The sequence below is a fragment of the Neomonachus schauinslandi genome, chromosome 4 (assembly GCF_002201575.2).
Source record: "Neomonachus schauinslandi chromosome 4, ASM220157v2, whole genome shotgun sequence".
NCBI classification, from domain to species: Eukaryota; Metazoa; Chordata; class Mammalia; order Carnivora; family Phocidae; genus Neomonachus; species Neomonachus schauinslandi.
The window spans coordinates 106,061,201-106,076,578 of NC_058406.1; the positions used below are offsets into that span (position 1 = coordinate 106,061,201).

Below are 15,378 nucleotides of genomic sequence, written 5' to 3' on the forward strand. Positions count from 1 at the left end.
TTTTAAATGCTTCTTTATTCTTACAAATACTGTAAAAATTAATATAAAAAAAAGTGAGCATGCTCAGTCTTCTCCTCTTATCTACAATACAAAGGATTTGTCTGAAAAGTCTTTTTTCTTACAAATGTACCTTAGCTGCATCAATAGGAATAAAATGTAGAAAAGCTACCATTATAAAAATAATTTAAGGGAAAATAAACACATATAGCTTCTCTCGAAGTTCAGTGGTGGTTAAGTCCAGGCTGTAGGTTCCTTCGTTCCCGCGTCCCAAAGAAACTGCAGCCGGCGCCGAGCGGCTCTCGCGGCGTCCGGGCGGGGCGCGCTCCGCTCCCTGGCCGGTCGGGTCTGAGGTATCGGTCGTTGGTTGAGTCTCTCCCGCCCCCGGGGCGCGCGTTACCGGCAGTCGGCGGCCCCGGCGGCCGGCAGGAAGGGCGGGCTGGGCAGCTGCTTGAAGAACTGCCGGAGGCTGGCCAGGTCCCGCGTGAGCTGCTCCACGCGCTGGTGCAGCTTCTCGTTTTCGGCCGACAGCTCCACCAGCTTTTGCTGCATCTCCTGGTTGCGCCGCTTGGCCTTGTCGCGGCTCTTACGCACCGCGATGTTATTGCGCTCGCGCCGTTGCCGGTACTCCGGGCTGCCGCGGTCCGGGCCCCTCTTCCCCGCACTCTTCTCCCGGGCCGGGCCAGGAGCAGGGCTCGGCCCGGGGCTGGAGCGCGGCGGCTCGGGCGACGTGGGTGGTGTGGGTTGTGCGGCCGCCGCCAGGCTCACCACGGTCTGCGCGCACGCGGCCACCTGCGCCGGCAGCAGCGAGCCGGGCGCGTCGCCGTCTCCCCAGTCGGGCTCGCGCTTGAGCGGACGCGGGGCAGCTGTGCCCGGGCCGTGGGCACGCGCGAGGCCGCCGGGCAGCAGCTCCAGGGCGCTGGCAGCGGCGCCTGCCGCGCCCGCCTTGTGGTTGCTGTTGAAGAGGTCGGCGAAGAGCTCGTCGTGGCACAGCTCCAGGGTGGGCACGGCGGCCATGGAGTCGATGTAGGCACTGAAGTCGATGGCGCTCTCGTCGTCGTACATGGCAGGGGCAGCGGCGCCTGGCTCGGACAGGCTTCCCGGCTCGCTCCCGCGGCCCGGCTTGCCCGCCCGACCCGGCTCGTAAAAGGGTGCGGGCTCCGCGGGCCAGGGCACGCCGCGCGCCGGGCCGTCCAGGCTAAAGAGCGCGGCGCTCATGGCGGCGTCGAGCCAGGTTCCTTGTCCGAGCACGGCTGTCACCTCGCTGGGCCGGGCCCCGCCGCCTTTTCTAGCCCGAGCTGACGCGCAAGCCCCGCCCCGGCTCCAGAACCGCGGGGGCGCCCCGGGGCCGCGGGGAGGGGGACTGCGGGCGGCAGCGTCCAGGGAGCCCCCGCCCCGCCCCGAGCACTCCGCCCGACCCCGGAGCCGCCCTCAAGCCCCCCACCCCCACCCGCCGCCGCCGCCGCCGCCGCCGCCGCTGCCGTACTCTCCGCTGTTCCCGCGCCCCCACCCCCGGCCGCGCGGGAGGGGAAGGGGCGCTGCTTCCTCCCCGCCCCCGGCCCGGCCCGGCCCTTGCGCCTCTGCTGGGAATGACCCTCCCTCTGCCCGCACTCCGGCTCCTTCTCTCCTTCCTGTTTGTTGTGTTTGGAGACTCTTCGCTCTCGCAGCCGGCAGTGAAATCAAAACCTGGACTTGGCCGCGGCGCCCGTGTCCCGGGCCGGTTCCCATCGTCAGAGGGAGCCCAAACGGGGAGGGTGGCTCTGGCGCGGAGGACAGAGCCTGGTTACGTTCTCCAGCCACGGCTCCCGTCCCGGGGACCCTGGTCCGCGGCTTGGGCGGGGGGGGGGGGGGGGGGGGGGGGCTGCTTCGCACGTTTCCAGGAATTCGGGGCCCGATTTGGCCCGTCTCATCTGGGTCGAAGGCCCTCGGGGTCAGAGCTCAGCGTCGCAGCTGGAACTTCCAGGCCGCAGGGACTGCGAAGCGCAGCAAATGGGAGAGGAGTCACGACACAGGTCTGAGCTGCCGGCCGCCCTAAAAGCAACAGGTTACAGCGCGCGAAGGCCCGACCAGGCCCGAGGGCCGGCTGGAACCCCGCAGAGCAACGCGGACCCGAGGCCCCGCGCTCCCCACGCGCTGACGTCCCTTCTAGCCCTTCTAAAGCAGTGCCATCTCGCGGCGGTGTCCTGCTCCAGTTCTATTTTTAGTTTCGGGCTCTTTTTCTCCGCTCAGTATTCCGGAGAAGTTCTTTTGAATCTAAAGCAGTTGGGTCTTTAGGAGAAAGAGAAGATTTGTACTTGCAGCTCTGATAGAGTATTAAATTGCTAGCTCTTCATACTGTAAAATGCATGAAAACACAGTATGGATTGATTTTGTTCATTAAGTTTCCCTAAATTTGGAGCAAGCATTTCTGGTCAACTCCATTTATTAAATCACTGCCCCTATTCAAACATGGCCTCCATCTCACATCTATGCTTGGCTTAGGCTTCTCACTACCAGACTTTATGTCCAAACACCTAATGCTCCACAAATTGCACCGGAGTTTCTGCAGTCAATTCCAGAGGTAATTTCTTAGTGATGTACTATGGATATTTAATAGGTTTCCTACAAGGACAAACCCGTTGCTTTAGATATTGCTTGGAGAGGGCACACGGTGTTGATGTTACACTACTGATTAATTTCCTATGAAGGGTAAAGCCGAGTGACACATGTAGTGTGGGCTCATGCATACCCAGACTAATTTCTTAGTTCTTATTTATTTAGGAACCCATAGAAACACTACTGAAGCCCTCTCTAATCAATTAGAGGATGTAAAATGAATATAGAGAGGAACTATATTCTCATAAAACTTCAATGAGATTAGTAGATTCAGATATCAGATTAGGATTGAGCTTGAAAGAGATGCTAGGCCAACATTTTTAAAATGTATTATGCACTAATTAATAATCACTTTTAGATTTCAATATTTTCTTCCTTTTTCCAGAAGGAGTTAGAGGAGAGGTCATAGACCAGCAAAGTATGGCTCTGTTGTGACATTTTAGGGCAAATTACTTTTTTTTAAATAATAAACAGTTTAGTTTTTTTGATGGTAGTTCATAGTCCGTTCTTGAAATCTCTACTTTCTGCCCTTTCCTAGCTCTACTATAAATTTGTTCAAGATAAATACTGAGTTGTTCATCATTTCTCATTGTTAGGGATCTGTTTCAAGTAATTACTTGAGCCTTCTTGAGTCTTTGGTATTCTGAGCAGAACTGCTGAAAGGAAGGCATCAAGTAAGAAAGCATTCCTGTAAAACATTGGCGGCTTTAGATTACCCTTGTTTATGAGGACACATCTATGTCGAGCACAGTTGAGATGTTAGATGAAGTCCACTGCCTGTGGACTTTCTAAACACATCAGTCTTTTAGAAATCCAGGAGGCTGAAAATGCTTAAAATGTTCAGTATGCTGTAGTACGCGGGTTTCCTCCTCCTATGAACGCAGGTTCATAACACAGTGACCATAACTCAGTTCTAATGAGGGATCATTTTGCCACACTTCACATGGCACAAGATGTGAAACAAGAACAGGTCTCCTCCCAATTAAAGTCTAGTACAAATGTTTTGTGAACAGTGCTATCTAAAATGTAAAAATGAAGTTTGAAGAGGAAAGAAACTTGGCTGACTTTAGTGCCCTCTTCAGATTATTATTCTCAACTATCACATTATATATTTTGTTAACCTCCCTTAGGGCTAATTTTAACTACATGGTATATTTTTACGTGTTTTATGTTAGACAATAGTGAGGTTACAAATACAGACTTTCTTGGATAAACCTTATTCCAAATGTATTAATTTTGAAAAGGCAAGACAAGGGCCAACATAGTAACAACACAAGGTCCATGTGCATTGGGGTTACATCCCTGGTGCTGTTAAATCCTATGTATTTTATTAAAAACCTACTGTGATAGGTAAACATTTCTGCATTCACTTCAGCCTCTGTAATTTGTGAGACTGAGCCCCCAGATTAAACAGTAGCCAGAGCTGAGAACAGGTATTTGATTATGTGGGTCAGTTGTCCAACCTGCCATATATTTGCTCACGTTCCCAATAATAAAAACACAAAGGAGAAGTGGTTTGCCTTCCCAACCTGTCTTGTCAAGTGGACTTATCCCCCAGTCAGCCTACACTTGATCCTGTCTCCCTCCTCCCTACCACAGCCCAGCTCCTCAGCCACCCCCTCGATGGCACTTCTGTCACACTTGCTCACCCACAGAGCCACAGATCTCACAATCTGTCCTCCACATGCAATCCATTCCTCACAAGGCCTCTAAGAGATCTTTGAAGAGGAAGATGTCATCACATTACTCCGTTCCTCAGAATCTTCTGAAAAGTCCTTGGCCAAGACAATAGTGTTTCACTTTCCAAGCATGAACCTTCCACTGCCCACTTCTTTAAATCCATTTCCTACCACAAGCAACTGACACGTGACTCAACTCTGAATATCCGAGAGACCTGCCTGGTCTCCTGCGTGTGATGCTGATGGTTCTGCTGACAGGGCTCTTCCACTACTGCTTGGCTGGCCAGATCCTTCCATCAACTCTCTAGGCCTCCCAAAATGGTGTTTTTCTGTTGCTTTCTGTGTCCCATGTTAGCCAAATTAATCATTTCCTCATCTGGTCTCTAAGAAAAATACATCCCACATACTGCCAATTATTGGATGTATATTTCTTCATATTTTGTTGAAATTGGGATTCATATGACCGTCACTATTGGCCAGTGTGTCAGTTATGATGTTTGTCATTGATTGTATACAGGTGTCACAGGCTGGGCGTGAAGTCCTGGGGATGACAGTAGTTTAAGAAGTTCTAGATTGGGGCGCCTGGGTGGCTCAGTCCTTAAGCGTCTGCCTTGGCTCAGGTCATGATCCCGGGGTCCTGGGATCGAGCCCCGCATCGGGCTCCCTGCTCCGCGGGAAGCCTGCTTCTCCCTCTCCCACTCCCCCTGCTTGTGTTCCCTCTCACGCTGTGTCTCTCTCTGTCAAATAAATAAATAAAATCTTTAAAAAAAAAGTTCTAGATCATAAACTCTCCAGGGGGAACAGAGAGCAGTGTTGTGTAGAAAGCCCAAACATCAAAGAGTGAATTGAAAAGTGGTTCAGAGCAGGCAGGCAGTGAATGTGAAGTGTAGAAATATCTTAAGCAATATAGCTGGCTTACATTTTCCTGTTTACATATGCATTAGAGTGATATATTATTAAAATCAGTATCTAAAGGAGACTGAGTTCTTTATATGAGTACAAATTAGTAATTTTAAGAAAATGAGAGCAGCAAAGTCACTAAAAATAGTGGAATAGGGGACATCAGGGCTCTGTCGCTCCACAAGAACAACTGGCAAAACTGTCAGAATCAACCTCCACAGTGAAGTGTAAAATCTGGCCAAAAACTTACAACAACCCAAGGAAAGCGTAATAAAGAAAGAAGCTCCTCCGCTGCAATAACAGAATGTTGTGGCATTTTAAATTTCCTGCTTACTGTCTCCCATTCTCCAGATTGCTGGCGGTCATGAAGACAGCACTATGAATTCCTGGTGCAGGTTGCTAGTGCCAGAGGGAGCAATGCAGACTCTATTCACAAGGAACTGAGGATGTGTGTTTGGATCTGTCCAGTGACTCCCCGAGGGAGTGGAGCAAGGCGGGGCATTTGGGCATTTGCCAAAAGCACATAAGAGCAAAATGAAGGGCAAACAATAGAAAGACCAAAAACGTGGGGAAGGAAGCCTTTGGAAAAGGAGAGAAATTGGGGGAAAGGCCTTTTAAAAGCTCCTGCATATGCCAGGAAATCAAGAATTCCACGTGCATGCTCAGGATGGGTTGCATATTCAGAAAGGGCCATACAATACCCCAGTCTTTCACTTCTGGCTGTACTTCATGCTCCACTCATTCAGGGACTGAAAGCTAAAGCAGAATTAATAAAAGCCTAGCTAAGCATCCAATCTGCAAACAACCAATCTGCAAAAACTAGAAGTGTATTTTTTTGGTGGGGGCTATATATATTTTACTTTTGGCTTCAGGCATTTAAGGTAACTTTTTTTTTTTAATTTTTTTTATTCTTATGTTAATCCCCATACATTACATCATTAGTTATGATGAAGTGTTCCATGATTCATTGTTTGTGCATAACACCCAGTGCTCCATGCAGAATGTGCCCTCCTCAATACCCATCACCAGGCTAACCCATCCTCCCACCCCCCTCCCCTCTAGAACCCTGTTTGTTTTTCAGAGTCCATCGTCTCTCATGGTTCGTCTACCCCTCCGATTTCCCCCGCTTCATTCTTCCCCTCCCGCTACCTTCTTCTTCTTCTTTTTTCTTTTTCCTTAACATATATTGCATTATTTGTTTCAGAGGTACAGATCTGAGATTCAACAGTCTTGCACAATTCACAGCGCTTACCAGAGCACATACCCTCCCCAGTGTCTATCACCCAGTCACCCCATCCCTCCCACCCCACCCCCCACTCCAGCAACCCTCAGTTTGTTTCCTGCAATTAAGAATTCCTCATATCAGTGAGATCATATGATACATGTCTTTCTCTGTTTGACTTATTTCACTCAACATAATACCCTCCAGTTCCATCCACGTCATTGCAAATGGCAAGATCGCATTCCTTTTGATGGCTGCATAATATTCCATTGTATATATATACCACATCTTCTTTATCCATTCATCTGTTGATGGACATCTTGGCTCTTTCCACAGTTTTGCTATTGTGGACATTGCTGCTATAAACATCGGGGTGCACGTACCCCTTCGGATCCCTACTTTTGTATCTTTTGGGTAAATACCCAGTAGTGCAATTGCTGGATCATATGGTAGCTCTATTTTCAACTTTTTGAGGAAGCTCCATACTGTTTTCCAGAGTGGCTGCACCAGCTTGCATTCCCACCAACAGGGTAGGAGGGTTCCCCTTTCTCTGCATCCCCGCCAACATCGGTCGTTTCCATTTAAGGTAACTTTTAAAACAAAGGCTATATTTGTGAATCAATCAACATGATACATCACATCAATAAGACAAAGGATAAACACCATATGATCATTTCAATAGATACAGAAAAAACATCTAACAAAGTACAACATCCATTCATGATAAAAACTCTCAACAAAATAGGTTTAGAGAGAATATACCTCAACATAATAAAGGTCTAATAAAACCTGCAGTGAACATCATACTCAATGGGGAGAAACTGAAAATTTTTCCCCTAAGGTCAGGATTAAGACAAAGATGTCCACTCTCGCCGTTTTTTAATTTTATTTTATTTAAATTCAAGTTAGTTAAAATATAGTGTATTATTAGTTTTAGGGGTAGAATTTAGTGATTCATCAGTTGCATGTAACACCCAGTGCTCATTCCATCAAGTGCCCTCCTTAATGCCCATCACCCAGTTACCCTATTCCCCCACCCACGTCCCCTCCAGCCACTCCATTTGTTCCCTAGAGTTAAGAGTCTCCTACGGTTTACTTCCCTGTTTTCATCTTATTTTATTTTTCCTTTCCTTCTCCTATGTTCATCAGTTTTATTTCTTAAATTCCATATATGAATGAAGTCATATGGTATTTGTCTTTCTTTGACTGACTTATTTCACTTAGCATACTACACTCTAGTTCCAACCACATATTGCAAGTGGCAAGAGTTCATTCTTTCTGATGGCTGAGTACTATTCCATTATATTTACCATATATATACCACATCTTGTTTACCCACTCATCTCTCGATGGACATCTGGGCTCTTTCCATAGTTTGGCTACTGTGGACATTGCTGCTATAAACAGTGGGGTGCATGAGCCCCTTCGAATCACTATATTTGTATTCTTTGGATGAATACCTAGTAGTGCAGTTGGTGGGTCACAGGGTAGCTCTATTTTTAACTTTTTGAGGAACCTACATTACTGTTTTCACTCTCACCACTTTTATTCAACATAATACTGGAAGTCCTAGCCTCAGCAATCAGACAACAAAAAGAAATAAAAGACCTCCAAACTTGCACTGTTTACAGATGACACGATACTATATAGAAAACCTGAAAGAGTCCACCAAAAAAAGTGCCAAAACTGAGAAACTAATTCAGTAAAGTTGCAAGATACAAAATCAATGTACAGAAATCTGTTGTATTTCTATACACTAATAATGAAACAGCAGAAAAAGAAATTAAGTGCATTTGCAATTGCACTGAAAAGAATAAGGTACCTAGGAATAAACCTAACCAAAGAAATGAAAGACCTGTACTCTGAAAACTATAAAACACTGATGAAAGAAATCGAAGATGACGCAAAGAAAGGAAAAGACATTCCATGCTCATGTATTAGAAGAACAAATATTGTTAAAATGGCTATACTACCCGAAGAAACCTACAGATTTAATGCAATCCCTACAAAATACCACCAGCATTTTTCACAGAACTGTAACAAACAATTCTAAAATCGGTATGGAACCATAAAAGATCCCAAATAACCAATGCAATATTTAAAGAGAAGAACAAAACTGGAGATATCAATTCCAGACTTCAAGTTATACTACAAACCTATAGTAATCAAAACAGTATGGTACTGGCAGAAAAATAGACACATAGATCAATGGAACAGAATAGAATACCCAGAAATAAACCAACAATTATATGGTCAATTAGTCTTTGACAAAGCAGGAAAGAATATCCAATGGGAAAAAATATCTTCAAAAAATGATGTTGGGAAAACTGGGCAGCTACATGCATAAGAATGAAACTGGACCACTTTCTAACAACCCAAAATAAATTCAAAATAGATCACAGACTTTAATGTGAGACCTGAAACCATAAAAATCCTAGAAGAGAACACAGGCAATAATTTCTCTAACATTGGCATAGCAACATTTTTCTAGATATGTCTCCTGAGGTAAGAGAAATAAAAGAAAAAATAAACTATTGGGACTACACCAAATAAAAAGCTTCTGTAGAGCAAAGGAAACAACAAAACTAAAAGACAACCTACAGAATGGGAGAAGATATTTGCAAATGATATATCTGATAAAGGGTTAGTATCTAAAATATATAAAGAACTTATACAACTCAACACCCAAAAAACAAACAGTCCAGTTTAAAAAATGGGCAGAAGACATGAACAGACATTTCTCCAAAGACAACATACAAATGGCCAACAAACACATGAAAAGATGTTCAACATCACAAATCATCAGGGAAATACAAATCAAAATTACAGTGAGATATCACCTCATACCTGTCAGAATGGCTAAAATCAAAAACCCAAGAAACAACAAGTATTGGTGAGGATGTGGAGAAAAGCACTCATGCTCTATTTGTAGAAATGCAAACGGGTGCAGCCACCATGGAGAACAGTATGAAGGTTCCTCAAAAAGTTGAAAACAGAATACCCTATGATCCAGTAATTGCACTACTGGGTATTTACCCCAAAAAACACAAAAACGCTAATTCGAATGGATACATAACACCCTTATGTTTATAGCAGCATTATTTACAATATTCAAATTATGGAAGTAGCCCAAGTGCCCATTAATAGATGAACGGATAAAAAAGATGTGGTGTGTGTGTATATATACACATACACACACACACACACACACACACAATGGAATATTATTCAGCCATTAAAAGGAATGAAATCTTGCCATTTGCAAGGACGTGGATAGAGCTAGAGAGTATAATGCTAAGTGAACTCAGTCAGAGAAAGACAAATACCATATGATCTCACTCATATGGAGAATTTAAGATCAAAACAAACAAGCAAAGTAAAAAAAAGAGAGATAGAGAAAGAGACAAACCAAGAAACAGACTCTACATGGTGGAGGAGTAGGAGACCTGGATTTCGTCTGGTCTCAGGAATTCAGCTGGATAGGGATCAAACCATTCTGAACACCTACAAACTCAACGGGAGATCGAAGAAAAGAATAGAAACAACTCTCTGAACAGAAATGCGACCACTTTTGGAAGGTAGGACGTGCGGAGAAGTGAATCTGAGGCGATATTCAGGAGGATAGGCGGCGGGGGAGGGGGCCTCCGACAGCACCTTCTGGCAAGTGATAGAGCAGCGGAGCACAAAATCAAAACTTTTAGAAGTCTGCTCCGCTGAGGGACATCGCTCTGGTGCCTAAGCGGTGGGTGGAGCCCTCGTGGGACAGTGTGGTCTCAGGACCCTCGGGGTCACAGAAAGACCGGGGGTGCCTGAGTGCGCCAGAGCTCCCAGGTATCGGAGTGGGGAAGCCGCCTGCAGAGACAGAGCAGAGGAGCGGGCTCTCAGCTCGGGGTTGCCATAAACTGTGATCCGCAGCACAGTCGGGCCACTGCTCCTCCAGCAGGGACGCAACAAGCGGCAGATCCGGGGAAACTCACCTTCCTCTCCCGGAGGAGCAGCGCGGGAGTGCACTGCAGGGATCTGCTGGGTTTCAAGACTCCCCACCAAGTCAGGTGCCAGAGATAGAAACGCTTGGTCACAGGCCGGGTGAGCACGGAGTGCGGCCGGAGAACGGGGAGACGGGAGTGACTGACAGCTTTTCTCTGGGGGCGCACTGAGGAGCGGGGCCCAGAGTTCTCAGCTCCTCCAGCTCCTCCGGGGCGGAGATTGGGAGGCCGCCATTTTCACTTTCGGCCTCCAAAGCTTTATGAAAGCTTGCAGGGAACAAAAGCTCCTGAGAGCAAACCCAAGCAGATTACCTAGCCGGGTTGGGCAAGGGGGGGCAATTCCACCTCTGGCAAAGACATTTGGGAACCACGGCAACAGGCCCCTCCCCCAGAAGATCAGCAAGAACACCCAGCCAAGACCAAGTTTACTGATCAATGAGAACGGCAGAACTCCAGCGCTAGCGGAATAATGCACATAGAATCCATGGCTGTTTTACCATGATTCTTTAGTCTTTCAAAGTTAATTTTTTTTTAAACTGTCTTTTTTTTTTGAATTTTTCTTTTTCCCTTTTTCTACCAACATCTTATCAATCCCTTTTTTTAAAAATATTTTTATTTTTCATTTTTAGAGCCATATTCTATCCCTTCATAGCAGTTACCCTTATTTTTGGCATATATATATAAGTTGTTCTCTCTTTAAAATTTTGAGATAGTTTCTTCTAACAGATCAAATATACCCTAAATCTCTAGTGTATGGTTTTGTTCTACTCTCCTGCCTGATCACATTCTCTCCCTTTTTTTTCTTTTTTTTTTTAAATCCTCTTTTCTTTTTTCAAACAACATCTTATCAATTCCTTTTATAAAAATTTTTTATAATTTTCATCTTTACAGTCATATTCCATCCCTTCATCATATCAACCCTTATTTTTGTACATATATAAGTCTTTCTTTCTTTAAAATTTTGGGAGGCACTATCTGCTAACAGACCAAAATACACCCAAAATCTAGTGTGTGGCACTGATCTATGTACCAGCCTGGTCATATTTGATAATATTCTGGGGGTTTTTTTGTTTTGTTCTGGTTTTTTTTCCTGTTTTTATCTTTTTCTTTTTCTTTTTTTTCACTTTTTCTTTTTTTCTTTCTTTCCCTTTCTTTTTCCCCCCGCTTCAGGTCTTTTCTGATTTGTTTAGAGTATATTTTCTGGGGACGTTGTTACCCTGTTAGCATTTTGTTCTCTCATTAATCTATTCTCTTCTGGTCAAAATGACAAGATGGAAAAAAATCACCTCAACAAAAAGAACAAGAGGTAGTACCGACTGCCAGGGACCTACTCAATAAGTGAGATGTTGGAACTAGAGTTCAGAATGATGATTTTAAAGATACTAGCTGGGCTTGAAAAAAGCATGGAAGTTATTAGAGAAACCCTTTCTGGAGAAGTAAAAGAACTAATATCTAACCAAGTCGAAATCAAAAAGGCTATTAATGAGGTGCAATCAAAAATGGGGGCGCTAACTGCTAGGATAAATGAGGCAGAAGAGAGAATCAGTGATATAGAAGACCAAATGATGGAAAATAAAGAAGCTGAGAAAAAGAGAGATAAACAACTATTGGATCACGAGGGCAGAATTCAAGAGCTAAGCGATACCATAAGATGAAACAACATTAGAATAATTGGGATCCCAGAAGAAGAAGAAAGAGAGAGAAGGGCAGAAGGTATATTGGAGCAAATTATAGCAGAGAACCTCCCTAATTTGGGGAAGGAAACAGTCATCAAAATCCAGGAGGCACAGAGAACCCCTCTCAAAATCAATAAAAATAGGTCAACACCACGACATCTAATAGTAAAACTTACAATTCTCAGAGACAAAGAAAAAGTCCTGAGAGCAGCTTGGGAGAAGAGACATGTAACCTACGATGGTAGAAACATTAGATTGGCAACAGACCTATCCACAGAGACCTGGCAGGCCAGAAAGGACTAGCAGGATATATTCAGAGCACTAAATGAGAAAAATATGCAGCCACCAATACTATATCCAGCTAGGCTGTCATTGAACATAGAAGGAGAGATAAAAAGCTTCCAGGACAAACAAAAACTAAAGGAATTTGCAAACACAAAACCAGCCCTACAAGAAATCTTGAAAGGGGTCCTCTAAGCAAATAGAGACCCTAAAAGCAACATAGACCAGAAAGGAACACAGACAATATACGGTAACAGTCACCTTACAGGCAATACAATGGCACTAAATTCCTATCTTTCAATAGTTACCCTGAATGTAAATGGGCTAAATGCCTCAATCAAAAGACAGGCTATCAGACTGGATTAAAAAACAAGACCCATCAAAATGCTGTCAGCAAGAGACTCATTTTAGACCCAAAGACAACACCAGATTGAAAGTGAGGGGGTGGAAAGCCATTTACCATGCTAATGGACACCAAAAGAAAGCTGGGGTGGCAATCCTTATATCAGACAAATTAGATTTGAAACCAAAGACTGTAATAAGAGATGAGGAAGGACATTATATCCTACTTAAAGGGTCTATCCAACAAGAAGATCTAACAATTGTAAATATCTATACCCCTAACATGGGAGCAGCCAATTATATAAGGCAATTAATAACAAAAGCAAAGAAACACATTGACAACAATACAATAATAGTGGGGGACTTTAACACCTCCCTCACTGAAATGGACAGATTGTCTAAGCAAAAGATCAACAAGGAAATAAAGACTTTAAATGACACACTGGACCAAATGGACTTCACAGACATATTCAGAACATTCCATCCCAAAGCAATGGAATACACATTCTTCTCTAGTGCCCATGGAACATTCTCCAGAATCAATCACATCCTAGGTCATAAATCAGGTCTCAACTGGTACCAAAAGATTGGGATCATTCCCTGCCTATTTTCAGACCACAATGCTTTGAAACTAGAACTCAATCACAAGAGGAAAGTCGGAAAGAACTCAAACACATGGAGGCTAAAGAGCATCCTACTAAAGAATGAATGGGTCAACCAGGAAATTAAAAAAGAATTAAAAAAATTCATGGAAACCAATGAAAATGAAAACACAACTGTTCAAAATCTTTGGGATGCAGCAAAAGCAGTCCTAAGAGGAAAGTATATAGCAATACAAGCCTTTCTCAAGAAACAAGAAAGGTCTCAAGTACATAACCTAACCCTACACCTAAAGGAGCTGGAGAAAAAACAGCAAATAAAGCCTAAACCCAGCAGGAGAAGAGAAATAATAAAGATCAGAGCAGATATCAATGAAATAGAAACCAAAAGAACAGTAGAACAGATCAACAAAACTAGGAGCTGGTTCTTTGAAAGAATTAACAAGATTGATAAACCCCTGGCCAGACATCAAAAAGAAGAGAAATGACCCAAATCAACAAAATCATGAATGAAAGAGGAGAGATCACAACCAACACCAAAGAAATACAAACAATCATAAGAATATATTATGAACAACTATATGCCAGCAAATTAGATAGCCTGGAAGAAATGGAGGCATTCCTAGAGATGTATCAACTACCAAAACTGAACCAGGAAGAAATTGAAAACCTGAACAGACCTATAACCACTAAGGAAATTGAAGCAGTCATCAAAAATCTCCCAACAAACAAGAGCCCAGGGCCAGATGGCTTCCCAGGGGAATTCTACCAAACATTTCAAGAAGAATTAATACCTATTCTTCTGAAACTGTTCCAAAAAATAGAAATGGAAGGAAAACTTCCAAACTCATTTTATGAGGCCACCATTACCTTGATCCCAAAACCAGACAAAGACCCCGTCAAAAAGGAGAATTACAGACCAATATCCTTGATGAACATGGATGCAAAAATTCTCACCAAAATACTAGTGAATAGGATCCAACACTACATTAAAAGGATTATTCAACATGACCAAGTGGGATTTATCCCTGGGCTGCAAGGTTGGTTCAACATCTGCACATCAATCAATGTGATACAATACATTAACAAAAGAAAGACCAAGAATCATATGATCCTCTCAATAGATGCAGAAAAAGCTTTTGACAAAGTACAGCATCCTTTCTTGATCAAAACTCTTCAGAGTATAGGCATAGAGGGTACATACCTCAATATCATAAAAGCCACCTATGAAAAACCTACAGCGAATATCATTCTCAATGGGGAAAAACTGAGAGCTTTCCCCCTAAGGTCAGGAACATGGCAGGGATGTCCACTATCACCACTGCTGTTCAACATAGTATTAGAAGTTGTAGCCACAGCAATCAGACACCAAAAAGAAATCAAAGGCATCCAAATCGGCAAAGAAGAAGTCAAACTCTCACTCTTTGCAGATGATATGATACTTTATGTGGAAAACCCAAAAGACTCCACCCCAAAACTGCTAGAACTCATACAGGAATTCAGTAAAGTGGCAGGATATAAAAACAACGCACAGAAGTCAGTGGCATTCCTATACACCAAGAGCAAGACAGAAGAAAGAGAAATTAAGGAGTCAATCCCATTTACAATTGCACCCAAAACCATAAGATACCTAGGAATAAATCTAACCAAAGAGACAAAGGATCTGTACTCAGAAAACTCTAAAATACTCATGAAAGAAATTGAGGAAGACACAAAGAAATGGAAAAACGTTCCATGCTCATGGATTGGAAGAACAAATATTGTGAAGATGTCAATGCTACCTAGAGCAATCTACACATTCAAAGCAATCCCCATCAAAAGACCATCCACTTTTTTCAAAGAAATGGAACAAATAATCCTAAAATTTTATGGAACCAGAAAAGACCCCGAATAGCCAGAGGAATGTTGCAAAAGAAAAGCAAAGCTGGCGGCATCACAATTCCGGACTTCCAGCTCTATTACAAAGCTGTCATCATCAAGACAGTATGGTACTGGCATAAAAACAGATACATAGATCAGTGGAACAGAAGAGAGAGCCCAGAAATGGACCCTCAACTCTATGGTCAACTAATCCTTGACAAAGCAGGAAAGAATGTCCAA

At 43.7% G+C, this 15,378-nt stretch overlaps 1 protein-coding gene across 1 annotated transcript; it reads right to left on the reverse strand.

Annotated features, from left to right (window-relative positions):
• CEBPD (CCAAT enhancer binding protein delta) lies at nucleotides 1-1,362 on the reverse strand. The gene has a single exon (XM_021688486.1). The coding sequence runs from the start codon at nucleotides 1,213-1,215 to the stop codon at nucleotides 394-396; it is 822 nt and encodes a 273-aa protein (XP_021544161.1). The 5' UTR covers nucleotides 1,216-1,362; the 3' UTR covers nucleotides 1-393.
• Nucleotides 1,363-15,378: the final 14,016 nt, after the last annotated feature.

Excerpts from the sequence above, each read along its gene's own strand:
- CEBPD (XM_021688486.1), bottom strand. The coding sequence starts at position 1,215 with ATGAGCGCCGCGCTCTTTAGCCTGGACGGCCCGGCGCGCGGCGTGCCC.